The sequence below is a fragment of the Melozone crissalis genome, unplaced genomic scaffold (assembly GCF_028551555.1).
Source record: "Melozone crissalis strain CALT ecotype California unplaced genomic scaffold, PUWL_Pcris_2 ptg000027l_1, whole genome shotgun sequence".
NCBI lineage: Eukaryota > Metazoa > Chordata > Aves > Passeriformes > Passerellidae > Melozone > Melozone crissalis.
Genome location: NW_026535805.1, coordinates 5,809,399 through 5,821,870, shown reverse-complemented (window position 1 = coordinate 5,821,870; position 12,472 = coordinate 5,809,399). Strand labels below are relative to the sequence as shown.

At 35.7% G+C, this 12,472-nt stretch overlaps 1 protein-coding gene across 4 annotated transcripts in view; it reads left to right on the top strand.

Moving 5' to 3' along the window:
• The window catches only part of SYT14 (synaptotagmin 14), an 81,629-nt gene that overhangs the window by 16,948 nt on the left and 52,209 nt on the right, over window positions 1–12,472 (top strand). For 3 of the 4 annotated variants that reach the window (XM_054279964.1, XM_054279963.1, XM_054279962.1), the window contains exon 3: window positions 8,956–9,120. In XM_054279964.1, coding sequence (XP_054135939.1) covers window positions 8,956–9,120 — 165 coding nt within the window. Of the gene's footprint in view, window positions 1–8,955; window positions 9,121–10,290; window positions 11,237–12,472 lie in introns of those variants that run through there. The other variant, XM_054279961.1, reaches the window with a different exon arrangement.

The window sequence follows — 12,472 nt, the reverse complement described above, 5'->3', positions numbered from 1 at the left end:
TCTTTCTGGCTGTCATCCAGTTGGTAGAACTACTTGTTCTTCATCAAGAGAAGGGTAATGTCACAGATGGTAGCAAATTTCTTTATATTAGATATCCTCATATTAATGTAAAATGCAAATATATGTTGGTTCTATACTCATTTAGAGGTTCAGATTTGGACGGTACCAAATAAAGTGCACTTTCTCTTTTTACAAAGAGGAATAAAAAACTCTTCATTTAGAAACTGTTAAAAATTAAAGCTACTTTTATAATATATAAAGAAAATAGTAATTAATACTTATTTTTTTCAAGGCTTGAAAAAAATTTTTATCCCATGAATACTAAACCTCATACACTTGGGAGATATTTAGACATATTGCTACATGTTAAAAAAAAATTAATAATATTAAAATTAACACCAGCAGAATATATATTCTGAATTTGCACTCTGTTGGAAAAGTAATCTCTATACACATGTGTTGGATTGGAGAAAACTCAATACAGAGTAAATACTTTTCTTTGAGCTTCCTCATGCCTTTACAGGAAGCAGAATATTTTTTTGTGTGTTTTCCTGTGTTTGGAGTCTTCTGGAAAGCAGCAGCTACTGGAGTGACTTAATTCCAGCTATGGTAATATCTTTTCTTCCATGGCAAGTTTTGTATGTAAGAAGTTTGCTATATCTAAGCACTGACATTCCTTCACTCAAGTTCTCATGTTCATATAATCATTTTTACTATGCAGTACTTTGCTGTATATCCTGGTTAATTACTGTTGGATTACATGGATTGTCTCATGCTTTGTTGTTAATTGTAGTGTCTGATAGGGAAAAATGAGGTTTTAAAGTATTTTTATTACATAGATTATTTTTCTTTCCCCATAGTGGAGAGCTGCTTTGTGATGGGTATGAACTTTTAAACTGCAAGTCTCTAGACCCCTGTGGGTCTTTAATACTTTTGCTTTGGGAGGATTATTTGAGAATACCATTAAAAATTATAATCACTGCTGTTCTCTTACCCACTGCGTGGATAATAGTCATGTAATATGCTATGTAATTGCAACAGATTATTGGGATTTGGAGGTAATCAAGATGATTCCATGATCAGTGTCTATTCCAAGTGGCAAGTGTGTTGCTTCCTTTGCTGTTTCTTTTCAGAGATTTCTGTTGTGAGATACTATTTAATCAGAGATGAATTCCATGTAAGAGAGAAAAGGCATTGAGGGACTGGTAAATCAGCAGGGATGGCAGGCTGACAACTTTTCCAGCACATAAGGATTTAGGAATTAAAAGATTTCTGTCAGAAGTTTAAGTCTCCATCTCAGAGTATGGCTTCAGTTTCTCCTAAATTCTTTCTTAGATCAGTGGTATTTTGGAACCAAGGGTCCTATTTTTCTGTAATTAAATTTATCAGCAAAAGACAGTTTCAGCATGGTATTTTTAAAGAAAGGGGAAAGAATCCTGGAAAAGACAATCTGTAGAGGCAGTACTAGAGCTGCCACGAGCAACTTTGTGCACTTATGGATGTGATTAGTTAATGTAATGAACCAAGCTGGTTTTATCATAAACTGTGAGTTAGAAATGGCTGAGGTCACTTGGTTTGTTCAGCCTGGAGGAGACTGAGGGGAGATCTCACTGCAGTTACAACTGCTTGTGAGGGGAAGAGCAGGGGCAGGCACTGCTCTGTGCTCTGTGGTGACAGTGACAGGACCCAAGGGAATGGCCTGAAGCTGCGTCAGGGCAGGGTTAGGATGGGTATCAGGACAAGGCTCTTCCCCCAGAGGATCACTGGACACTGGCTCAAGTTCCCCAGGTCAGTGGTCACAGCACCAAGCCTGACAAAGCTCAAGGAGCATTTGGACAATGCACTTCTTTGGGATGGTGTGTGCAGGGCTGGGAATTGGACTTTGATCCTTTTGGGTCCCTTCCAGCTCAGGGTATTCTATGGTTCTAGAAAAATATTTTATGAAGTAAATGAACTCTATTGGATGTAATTATTTAGTCAAGTAATTTAATTGATTGTAATAAAATCAAATAAACTGAGTTTGTTAATTAAAATACATTCTAGAATTTCTTCCTGTGTATAAGAATTCCTGGAATCCAGATGTTAAAATGTTTTTTTCTCGTTGGTTCTTGTAATTAGATATTAAGGAAACAAAGGGAAAAATAAGTTCTGCTTTGTCTCTGTAGCAGTGCATAGTGTCCCACAGCCAGGGTGAAGTGAGAGAAATGGAATGTAAATACATTGTTATTATTTCTGATAAATTTCCACTGGAATAGGAGTGACAGTGGAGTTAGACCAGTGTTGCTTTCACGATACACTAATTCCAGTGGACTTTTTGTGTGAACAAACAGATTTAATTTTTGCTTAATGTGACATCTTTTTGAAATTAACCCAAAAGCGGCATCATGTATTACTTCAGAAAATATAAATTTTGTGTGTTCCTCAGTATTTCTTTGAAAGGTCCATTTAAAGGGCATTGTTATTCCAAATAGAGCCACTTTCATCCTTGTCTCATTCTGTCAGTCTTGAAAAACTTCTGAGAGGTTCATGTTGCTAGAATTGTTTATAAATTTCTTATTTAGGAAATGCGGCGCTCTTTTCAGTTTTGCCTTGAAATTGAATTGAGTTGTCATTTCAAGTTTGTGCTGGTTTGAAATTGCTGTTGCTCAGGGTTGTGTCCTGGATGTTGATACTGGAAGTGTTGAAGTGCAGGTAGCTCATGTTGCAGCGCTTGTAATTTGTGCTGGAGAGTGTGTAAACTTGCTGTCCAACAAAGTGTGAGGTGCAGGAGCAACAAACCCAGAGTAAGGAACATCAGAGGACTGGCAGAATAAAATGTGTTCAGCATAGCATGCTGAGAGGTGCAGCCATCAGTAGTGGGCCAAGGTAAGAAGTCTGTGCTGCGTCAGGAAAGGCAAAATGCAGTTTGCAATTGGAGGGGGCAGCATCTTTCTACAGGAAAACTTCAGTTTTAATGTTACCTAAATGTAACTATAAAAGCATTGGTATATGAGATCTAATTGTGTGTTTTAAGTTGAGCTAAAAGACTTCCTGATTTTTTTTTTTTGGCAAAAGAGAAGAAATAGGTAAACTTTTAGAAGGGAACTACATAATCCAGTGTTTTATATGGGAGACAGAAGAAAGAATAGAACAGGAATCATAGGAATTTTGTCTTTTGACTTGTTCAATAAAATGTTTAGGGTTCATTGTCTATCACTACTTTTTAGCAGAAATATCAGCTAGTCAATTTTTGTGGTCCAGTTGTTTTTGTTTTTTATATGGGCAAGTATTCTAATAGTGATGCTGCCATATATAGTTCATGTTTTGGAAACAGTGCAGGTAGTCAAGAATTTAATTTTTTTAGTCAGAATTCTAATTAAACAGTGGATAAACCCGTGTAGGTATAGCATTTTGTTTAGAAGGTTCTATTCACTTGTTGCTTCTTCAATTACTCCAGCAAACAGAAAGATAGTAATTGTATACGAATTCACAAATTGCTGTGAAATGTTGTGTATTGAGTTTCTGTTGTTAAAGAAAAGCTGTCTAGAGAGACCATGAAATCTTAGGTAGCCTTCAAGTTCAGTTACTTGCTTTTAAAGAAGAGACAACCCTATGTAAGTAGTAAAAGAAATGTACATGTAAATTGACACGTATGAAAATACAGTCCCTACTCCTGTTGAGTAATCAGACCAAAGTATTTCACTTGTGAGCAGACTCAGGTGTAGAGGGATTTGTTTTTTTCTGTTATGCCATGTCTGTGAGAAATAAATGCATCCTGTTTGGACATAAATAATTCAAGCATGGAGAAAAGGCAATCAAGGCACAAATCCTGTTGTTTTGTTCAGTAACCTGCTCAACTTTCTAAAAATATGTTAATTTCTTCTGCTATTGGCAAAGTTGGAAAGAAGTGACAAACAGCAGTGAATGGCATTTGGATGAAAATATTTTGAGCTGGACAGCAGAGATTATTTTAATGGAATATTATGATGTAATGATGTAAAAAATTAATACCAGTAAATAATTCTTCTTCAGGACTAAATACAAAACAACAGTCCTGTATATTTAAACAAATTTAAAGGGCTAAAGTATCTTAGATCAAGTTGTAAAGAAAACAAAAAAAAACCCCAAAACCCAAGTTATAAATAAAACCTAGCTTACATATTACATTTCAAATGTTTTTTGTGTTAGGATCCTAAAGGTAATTGGCATTTTTCAGGTCATGCACCCTAGTTACTTTATTTGTATACAGAAGAGATAGTATTGCATTTGTAAATGAATAATTGAAACATCACTAAGATAACTGTGTGGCTTTGTACATTACTAGCTAAGTGACTGGTATGATGTAGAGTGTGAAAGATCCAAAAAGAATTGATTTATATTAAATAAAGTTTGGGGCTAGATACATACTAAAATATGAAATGCTTTTAAATTTCATATAAAAAACATTTCATCTTTTTAAAATGTCTGAGGCATTTTGTTGTTTGGTGGTAGATATTTGAAGATGTAATTTTCTGAAGAGTTTGAAACAACTTTTTGAAATGAAAAATTATGTCATAACAAAGAAGTTATTATTTGAGAAACAGGTGCTAATTTGATATTTGAGATGAAGAGATGAAAAGCTTCTGTGTTCTAGTACTTCTGATTCTAGTGATGATAACAACAAAACGGAATTAAAGTGATGTTAAGGTAATACTTCTGTAATGATTATGACTTTCTATGCCACTTCCATTGCCAGCAATTCAATTAGTCTTGGTAGCTTTGTAGAAAGATGTTTGTTCTTTTAGTATTTCTAAAACAGCCTGATATTATAATGAGTTTCAAACATAAATTCAGAATTTCATTGGTGTTTTCTTTAAGAAGCAAAAATAATGATGAAGTTTATGGAAGTAGGACCTTTGAATTTAAAGGATGACTTTGAGAAAACATTGCCTTCCTACTGCTGTCTGATAGTAGAAGCACTGGGAGCCTCTGAGAGTTTTTAAATGCTTTTCATGGTACAATTAATTCCCAGACAACTCTGAATTTATTACAACATGTTTTGAATCAAAGTAATTCTGGTGGTGAATGTGGCATAGATGTATTTTTTTATGTAAAAAAGAACTTTTAAATTTTTTCCATCTGTGAAGTATACCTGCTTGATACTTAAGCTGTGAGAAACTAACTGAAGGATTAATGTGATGTATAAAACCTGAATTCATAGATGGGAATCTGTGCACATTTCATGTGGAAAATTGAAGTATGTTTTTTCCCCCTGGCTTTATAAAAGTAATACTTTACAGTGTTTCAGCTTGATAATTTACCTAATCTGTGAACAAGTATTCTAAGACTCTTTACATGAGTGCAAATTGATACAGAAATATAATTTTCAAGTCCTATGTTCACACTGAATTACATAAATAATTAATTAGTTTTGCTGCAGCTAAAGTTTCATTCTTTTTGTAAGGTATCAGCCAATGTTTCTTTTTTCATCCAGAAAAATGTCATCAGATACTGTGTTTCCATAGAGAACTATAAGGCTTTCAGACAGTGCCTTTTTTAACTACTTAGTATCCAGCAAGTACTGGAGGGAAAAAAAAAACCCAAAGTATTCAGCTTTCAGTTCCTTTTAGGCTGTGGTTAACTTCCTTAAACACATATTTTGATGGATCAAGGCAGATGATTGCTGAGCAACATAGTAAAAAGCATAAGTAAAAATTTTAAAAATGTAATTTAAACCTACAGCTTGAAAAGATCAAATGTGACATATGTGAGAGTGTTTTTCCCTGAAGATGCTGTACAGTTACTATATCCTATTTAAAGGAGACTGTCACTGCCCTTTGTTGAGAATCATTCCATGACTGGAATTCAGTTAAATCTTCTGCTCAAAGCAGTGTGGACACTGAATTCAGGTGAAGTTGCTCAGGACAGCCTGCTCCAATAATAAAGCAATCATTCTCATAGTTCATTCAAAGGTCCCATGATCTTTATCTGCCCTCTGATCTGTCTTCTTTTTTGCCTTCCCTTCACTTTCTGACTTTTTCCATGTACCCCAAGTTGGTGTCACACCTTCTTCATGTCTCACACTGATTTCCTCCCTGAACATCATTAACCTGTGCCACCTTCTGCTGCTCCTTCACTTCTGCTGGCCCCCATGAATTGCAGTCCCTGCCTCTGTGTTTGATAGATGTTTTAGCTGGAACTTACTGAAAACGAAGGTTTTCTGTCCTGGGCCCAGTCCCTGGTTTCATTTGGGTCAGGATCAAGAATGCAGAGAAAACTGGCTGTTGTTTCAATAGCCTCAGGTATTCTCAGTTATCCATATGCAGTCTTGGAAGGGATGGGTGCATGCCTACTGCCAGCAGAACTTGGGGAGATTTCATCTGTTAAGCTTTGAGGTAAAAAATTAATATATATGAACTGAGGCTTTTGTCAAAACTCAGAGTGTTCCCCTGTGTGGAAAGATTCCATGAAAAATGGTAAATAGACACCTGACAAACAATAAATGAATGCCTGAACATGTGCCAAAGTTCATGATAATTAAAATATTAATTGGGAAAAAATTAGCTGACTTTCTTCTCTGCTCCAGAATAGAAATTCACTTTTCTCACCTTGTTACCCCTCTTGATGCAGCAGGATGTCTCATTTGATGTTGTTGGCAAGCTCCTTTTCATGGGAAAATTTTCAGGGGTGGTTTAGGCAAAATGTTACATGGTCTCTTCTGGTCAGAGTTAAGAAGTGAAAAAAAATATTTCCAGGTTTAGATAGGTCTGGATGTCCAGCTCAAAACAGAAGTGCTAATCTGTCCAATTCGTTTTTCACGGTTAAGGCACATTTCTTTGGATCTTTCTTTCTTTGTCAGATTTAAAAGACACCTGTATAGTAATTTAAGAACAGCACCATGGACACAAATGTTCCCTGTCATCCTGCAAAACTAACTGAGGTTGTGGAATTGCATGTGTTTCTCAGTCAGTACTTTTACATAGATGCATGAGCCCAGATTTACAAAGGGCATATGTCGAATCAGAGAATGATTTCATTTGGAAGGCTCCTGGGAAAGTAATTTACAGTTCAGTCCCCTGCTCAAAGCAGGGATAACATTGAAGTTGGATTCTATAACTGATCTAGGCAATCTGTTCCAGTGATAAACTCCTCTCATTCTGGGTTTTTCCTGCCTCATGTCCAATTGGAACTCTTCTTGTAGTTATTTCGGACTCTTGCATCTTGTCCTTTTGTATTGCATCTCTGAATGCTGAGTCTGTTGGCAGCTGTTCTTTAATTCCACTCCTTTTTAAATAGTGAAAGATGTTACCATGTAGCATTGTAGTCCTAAAGTGAAGTGCTGAGATCTTGGCAAACAGAATTTGTCAATCTGATAAAGCTTCATAAGTCTTTATTAAATAGAAAAAAAGTCAACCCCCAAGAACGGGATTTATGTAGTTGAGCGTAGTCTTGCAAAGTCAGGAGGAAGAAAAGTGATATGTGAAATCCTAGTTTTCATCCAGATTAACGCAGTGGTGTTCAGCTCTGAAACGTGTGTTGGCTGTGTGTTATGGCCATAAAATGCACTCTTAGGTGTTACTCTTCCTGTTTAGGATGCAGGTTTGAGACATAATGTTTCTTAATTATCAGTACATTAGTAATGAACCAGTTAACAGATTAATGAATCTGTTACATATCACTAGAAATCACAGCTCTGTAGTGCTTTACATGGTTTTTAATTGTGTGTAGTTAGAGTTTTATTACATTTTTGCCTATAAATTGCATCCAAATGCTATTGAGTTGCAGTTTTATAACCCTTCACTTTAACCTCCCACCCTACTTAATAATAAATTTGCAATCCTGTCACTATTTTAACTTCTTGCTTCAAGTTTTTTGAATATAAGGCTTGTGGAGACTCCACTGGGTTTCCTAAGGGCCTTCCCTGTGAAATCCTGGCAGCCTTTATTAATGAAGCAGCTCAGCTTCATTATAGTCTGTGGGCATCTGCACTCCTTTCAAAAGATCTGCCCTCTCTTGGTCTTGAACTGCATTTATAAGTTGGTACTTATTTCTCACATTTCCAGATTCTTGTTTTTGCTGCTCTTCTGTATCCCTTTCCCTGCCCACTCTCCTTTCAAATAAACAAATTGCCATTTAAATACTCTTTCCCATTGCTTCAATTTGCCACATTCATTTGCAGATTTCACATTTCTAAAACTCCTTGACAATCTTAGTCTTAAATGGTGTAATTGATGTTGTTAGATACTGGTGGATGTCAAAGATGCTAAACCTTTCAAAGATCCCCAATACTGCCTTGCAGTTATCTGCTTAATAGCATTTACATATTCTTTATTTTACACATTCTCTAAGACATGTCAGTCTACTTTGGCCTTTTTTCCCCCCCACTTGGGTTTAAGTGTGCTTTACCTCTATTTCATTTTCTATTAGCTCTTTCTTGGTTCATATGCAAGTGACCATACATGGTTTTTCTCACTCTGTTTTTTGCTCATAAAACATCCTGCTTGTCAGAGACCTGGGTGAGCCAGCTGGTCCCTGAGGGAAGAGGAGCCAGGTGCTGAACATGACAAGATGGACAGGGCCAAGGCTCAGTCCTTTTTCAACAGCGCTGTCTCAAAATGGCCCTGAGCAGAGGCAGCCAAACCTCCAGGAGATGGGGAGCTCTTAGCTCCTTTCCAGTGCTGTCTCAGGTGCTCCTTTAGAAATCATTGGTTTTGGCAGCTTCTGATAATCTCCCTGTTCTTCTGCAGAGACTGTCCAGTCCTCCATGAGAACCTCTTGCTCACAGTGTCTGTCCCTCTCAGATTAGGACCACATGCTTTCTGTTCTTTGAAAAGATGATTAAGCATTAACTCAGATTTAAATGGTGGGGTTTTAATTATATATGGCATATATATTTGCATCTTTTGAGGTATTTATTAATGATCAATTCTGGTAATATTACAACTTTGCAAACCTTTACAAAGTTTTTAAAAAGTTATTTCTTTCTGTTTCTTTTAGTATCTCCGGAAGCAATTGGATTCCTGTCTGCAGTTGGGGTGTTCATTATTCTCATGCTGCTACTTTTCCTATATATTAATAAGAAGATGTGTATTGAAAATGTTAGTGGTTTCCCAGATCTCGATTCAGGATACACTACAAGAAAGAATTCACAAGATAAACTTTGTAAGTATCTGACATACAGTGTACTAAACTTAATTATGAGAGTGCACGTTTTTACAAGGATATAGCAACACAACAATGTTGGCTTTTCCTGTGACTGCAGTACTTGAAAGGAGCAAACCTTTGTATTGACAAGCCACAGAAATTCAACAGTTATCTAACCAAAGAGTTTGCATTTACTTATGGAGAGATACTTCTCTTGCACTCTGAGAATACTCTTGAACTTTTTTTAAACATTCCATAATTTTGTATAATTAAATCTTTTCAGGTAAATTTGTGAACGGGATTATTGGATTTTCACTCAGCCTGTTAAAATCCTTTGCCATACTTTTGGAGAAGGTCTTGCTTTTATTCACCCGGAAAATAATTTTAAAGAATAATTTTAGTGATATCTTATATCTGACTAACACATTATTGAATATTTTTTAATACAAGGTCTTTAGGGATCATGTGTAATGAAAGAAATTAGACCTTGAAAAAGATACTGAGGGTTGGTAAAACTTTTGTACTGTGAAAATTGAACAGGCTTTGTTAGTTAACTAGAGAGAAAGAGCCAGGCACCAGAAAACAGAATGTGAAATCAAAGAGGCCTTCTTCCCTTCTACCTCTCTAAAAGATGGAGCTAAATTTTAATTTTCAATTTTCCAGGAGGCAGAAAAAAATGTTCTCCCCAGAGATTGTCTGTCATATTAACTTTCTTTTTTGCTACAAAACAAGTCTTGATATTCCAAAGTGTCTTAGCTTATGTAAAAGACAACAGATATTTTGGGGTGAAAAAGTCTCTACGATATGTGTTGTGTTATGTTAAAAGCCTGTTTTAGTGTGACACTGATGAAAATTTAAATGTCTCACAACTTCTTCTTCACAGGTTAGAATTTAAAAAAATTCCACTTCACACAGTTGTCTTGTTTTTGAAAATAATGAATTTTATTATGGCTAGTTGATGCTGCAGTTGATGAAGGACTATGGTTTTGCTGGTTGATTGTGGCTTCAAGATTTTTATTTAGCTGTTTTCTTATTGTTTGCAATGATAATTGAATGAAAAGAGAAAAGCTGCAACTTCCCCTGGTAAATACATTGGCTTTAGCTCTGAAATTGAAGAAACAGAGGTGGTCAGTTTGTGAAAGAGAGGACCTGTCAGTGTTAAGATCTGTTGCTGGATAGGCTGGACAAATGGCGTTTTTTAGAAACCTTCAGCAAAATCTGAGCCTTCCCTCGATGTCTTCCCTGGTGGACACGCTCAGCAGTGCTGTGGATGACCTGGCCAGTGTTGTTGGTGAGGTTGGCTACTCTGTAGCTGACTCAGTGACAGAGCAAGTAACCAGCATGATCAATGGCCTGCGGGCAGAGGATGAGAGCTCCAAAACGCAGAGTGAGAAACCTGTGGAAGGCAGAGAGGAACACACATCCTCATTAACTCATTCTCAGGAAATTAATATGAAAACTAAGAGAGGTGCTGCAGAACATAAAGAGACTCATAATTCTAATTCGTTAGATTTTGTAAAAAGTGGTACAAGTCAAGTTGGAGTATCTGACCATGCTTTGAACAAAAACCAGTGCCAGTTAAGAGGCACAGATCATAATAATCCTCTCAGTGATACAGAAGAACATCAGGATTCAAAGACTTTAGGAGGACCTTTTAAAAGGGAAGTAGTAGGGGGAAATGAGTGTTTTGCAAATGATAAGTTCTTGAAGGATAGTAACCTGAAAAGTAAAAAACTTACAGTGGAGCAATCTATAGAGGAGCAAGATAATTGTTTATATGCAGTGTCAGATAATTCTAAGAATCGTGAGCATAAAAAAATCAAACCACATTCACCTCAAGCTGATTTTAAAGATTCTGATAAAGTGCACAGTATGAATGTTCCTCAAGATGTAGAAACAAAGCTTGTTGAAGTACAGAAGGAGAAATTAACAGATTCCAGCTTGAAGAAGATGCACAATGACCATCCCAGTTGCCTTAATGAAATCAAAGAAAAGAAATCTGAAGCCTTCTTTGACAGAAAAAGAAAACCCATCTCAAAGGATGAAGGCAATATGTCAACTACAAATGAGGGCAAAAGGAAAAACTCAAAGAAATTAGAAAGAGAGCTATGTAATAAGAAGACAACAGGAAAAGGTGAGGAGTCTGTCAGCAAACTGCATTCTTCAGCCTTTCCTGAAACTTATGATATTTCCTCCTTTTTCACCTAATTTACACATTTAATAATAGTTTTTCCTGTCAGTGAAAGGGCCAGGTTTGTTTCAGTGCTTCATTTTCTAATTATGTTGATGTTTCTTGGAAGTTAATTACTTTCCACAGTATAACTTAAAGGAACTGATTAATAAATGCCTTTTCTATGTTCTAACTCTACTCTTTCTTTATACAGTTTTTCTTGCCTTCTCTGCCTTGTGTGGTTTCTGCTGAAAACTATGAATTAATTAATACTGGAAGTTAATACTTGTTCTGTGAAAGTTATTTGTATTTTGTTTCTTTTAAAAGCATTGCATGAAATGTGCTATGACACTAAAAGGAATAACTTCTTTTGCATTTACATTACAGTAGATCTTCAGAATTTTTCTGGGATATGTGAGATAATGATTTCAAGACACAATGAGAAATGAGAAACTCAATAAGAAATGGCAATTAAGTGATTTTAAGTATAGAAAGAAGTGAATGAGGCTTGTCTTAAAGTTGTTCTTAAAAGAAAACCTGTGTGTTGTTGTTATGGATACTTTTTGTGCCGTCTTCAACATCCAGTCTTAGTGTGATAAGGGAATTGCAATAGCAGTTTGTAAGGAAGAAGTAAAACCTCGCAATTTTACATATGTTTGCAAGTTGCATACTAAAATTTTAGAAAGAAACACATGCTTTTTCATGTTTCCAGGTGCTGATTCTGTACAGAAATGAATGATTTCCTAATAGAAACCCATTTTTTTTCCTTCAGTTGTGTCTGTTTTCCTTATCAGAACATTTCAGTTATCTGCTTTGTTGAGTTTTGGTTTGGTTTTGTTTGTTTGGTTTTTTTAAGTTTGAATTAGGAGTGTTTTCCATGTTTGTATGATAAACTATGATCTTATCTATTTCATTACATAATAATAGATTTGTAAAGTATATTCTCTCAAAAATGGCAAAATGGCATTTAGGGTCCATAATAAGCAAATTAGTAGCTTTCAAGAGATTAATAATTGCTCATGACCTGTATCAGCCAAATAAAGGAAAGGTTTTGCTAAGAACATAAATTGTCTTAGCCAAGTTTCCAAATAAGGTGTGAAAATCAAATGAGAAGTGGCAAGCAAAGGCACTAAACTGAGTTTTTTGGTTTTGAGTTTTTTTTTTTTTAATGTACAGGAAGCTACTTTTTCCCAAGAAACT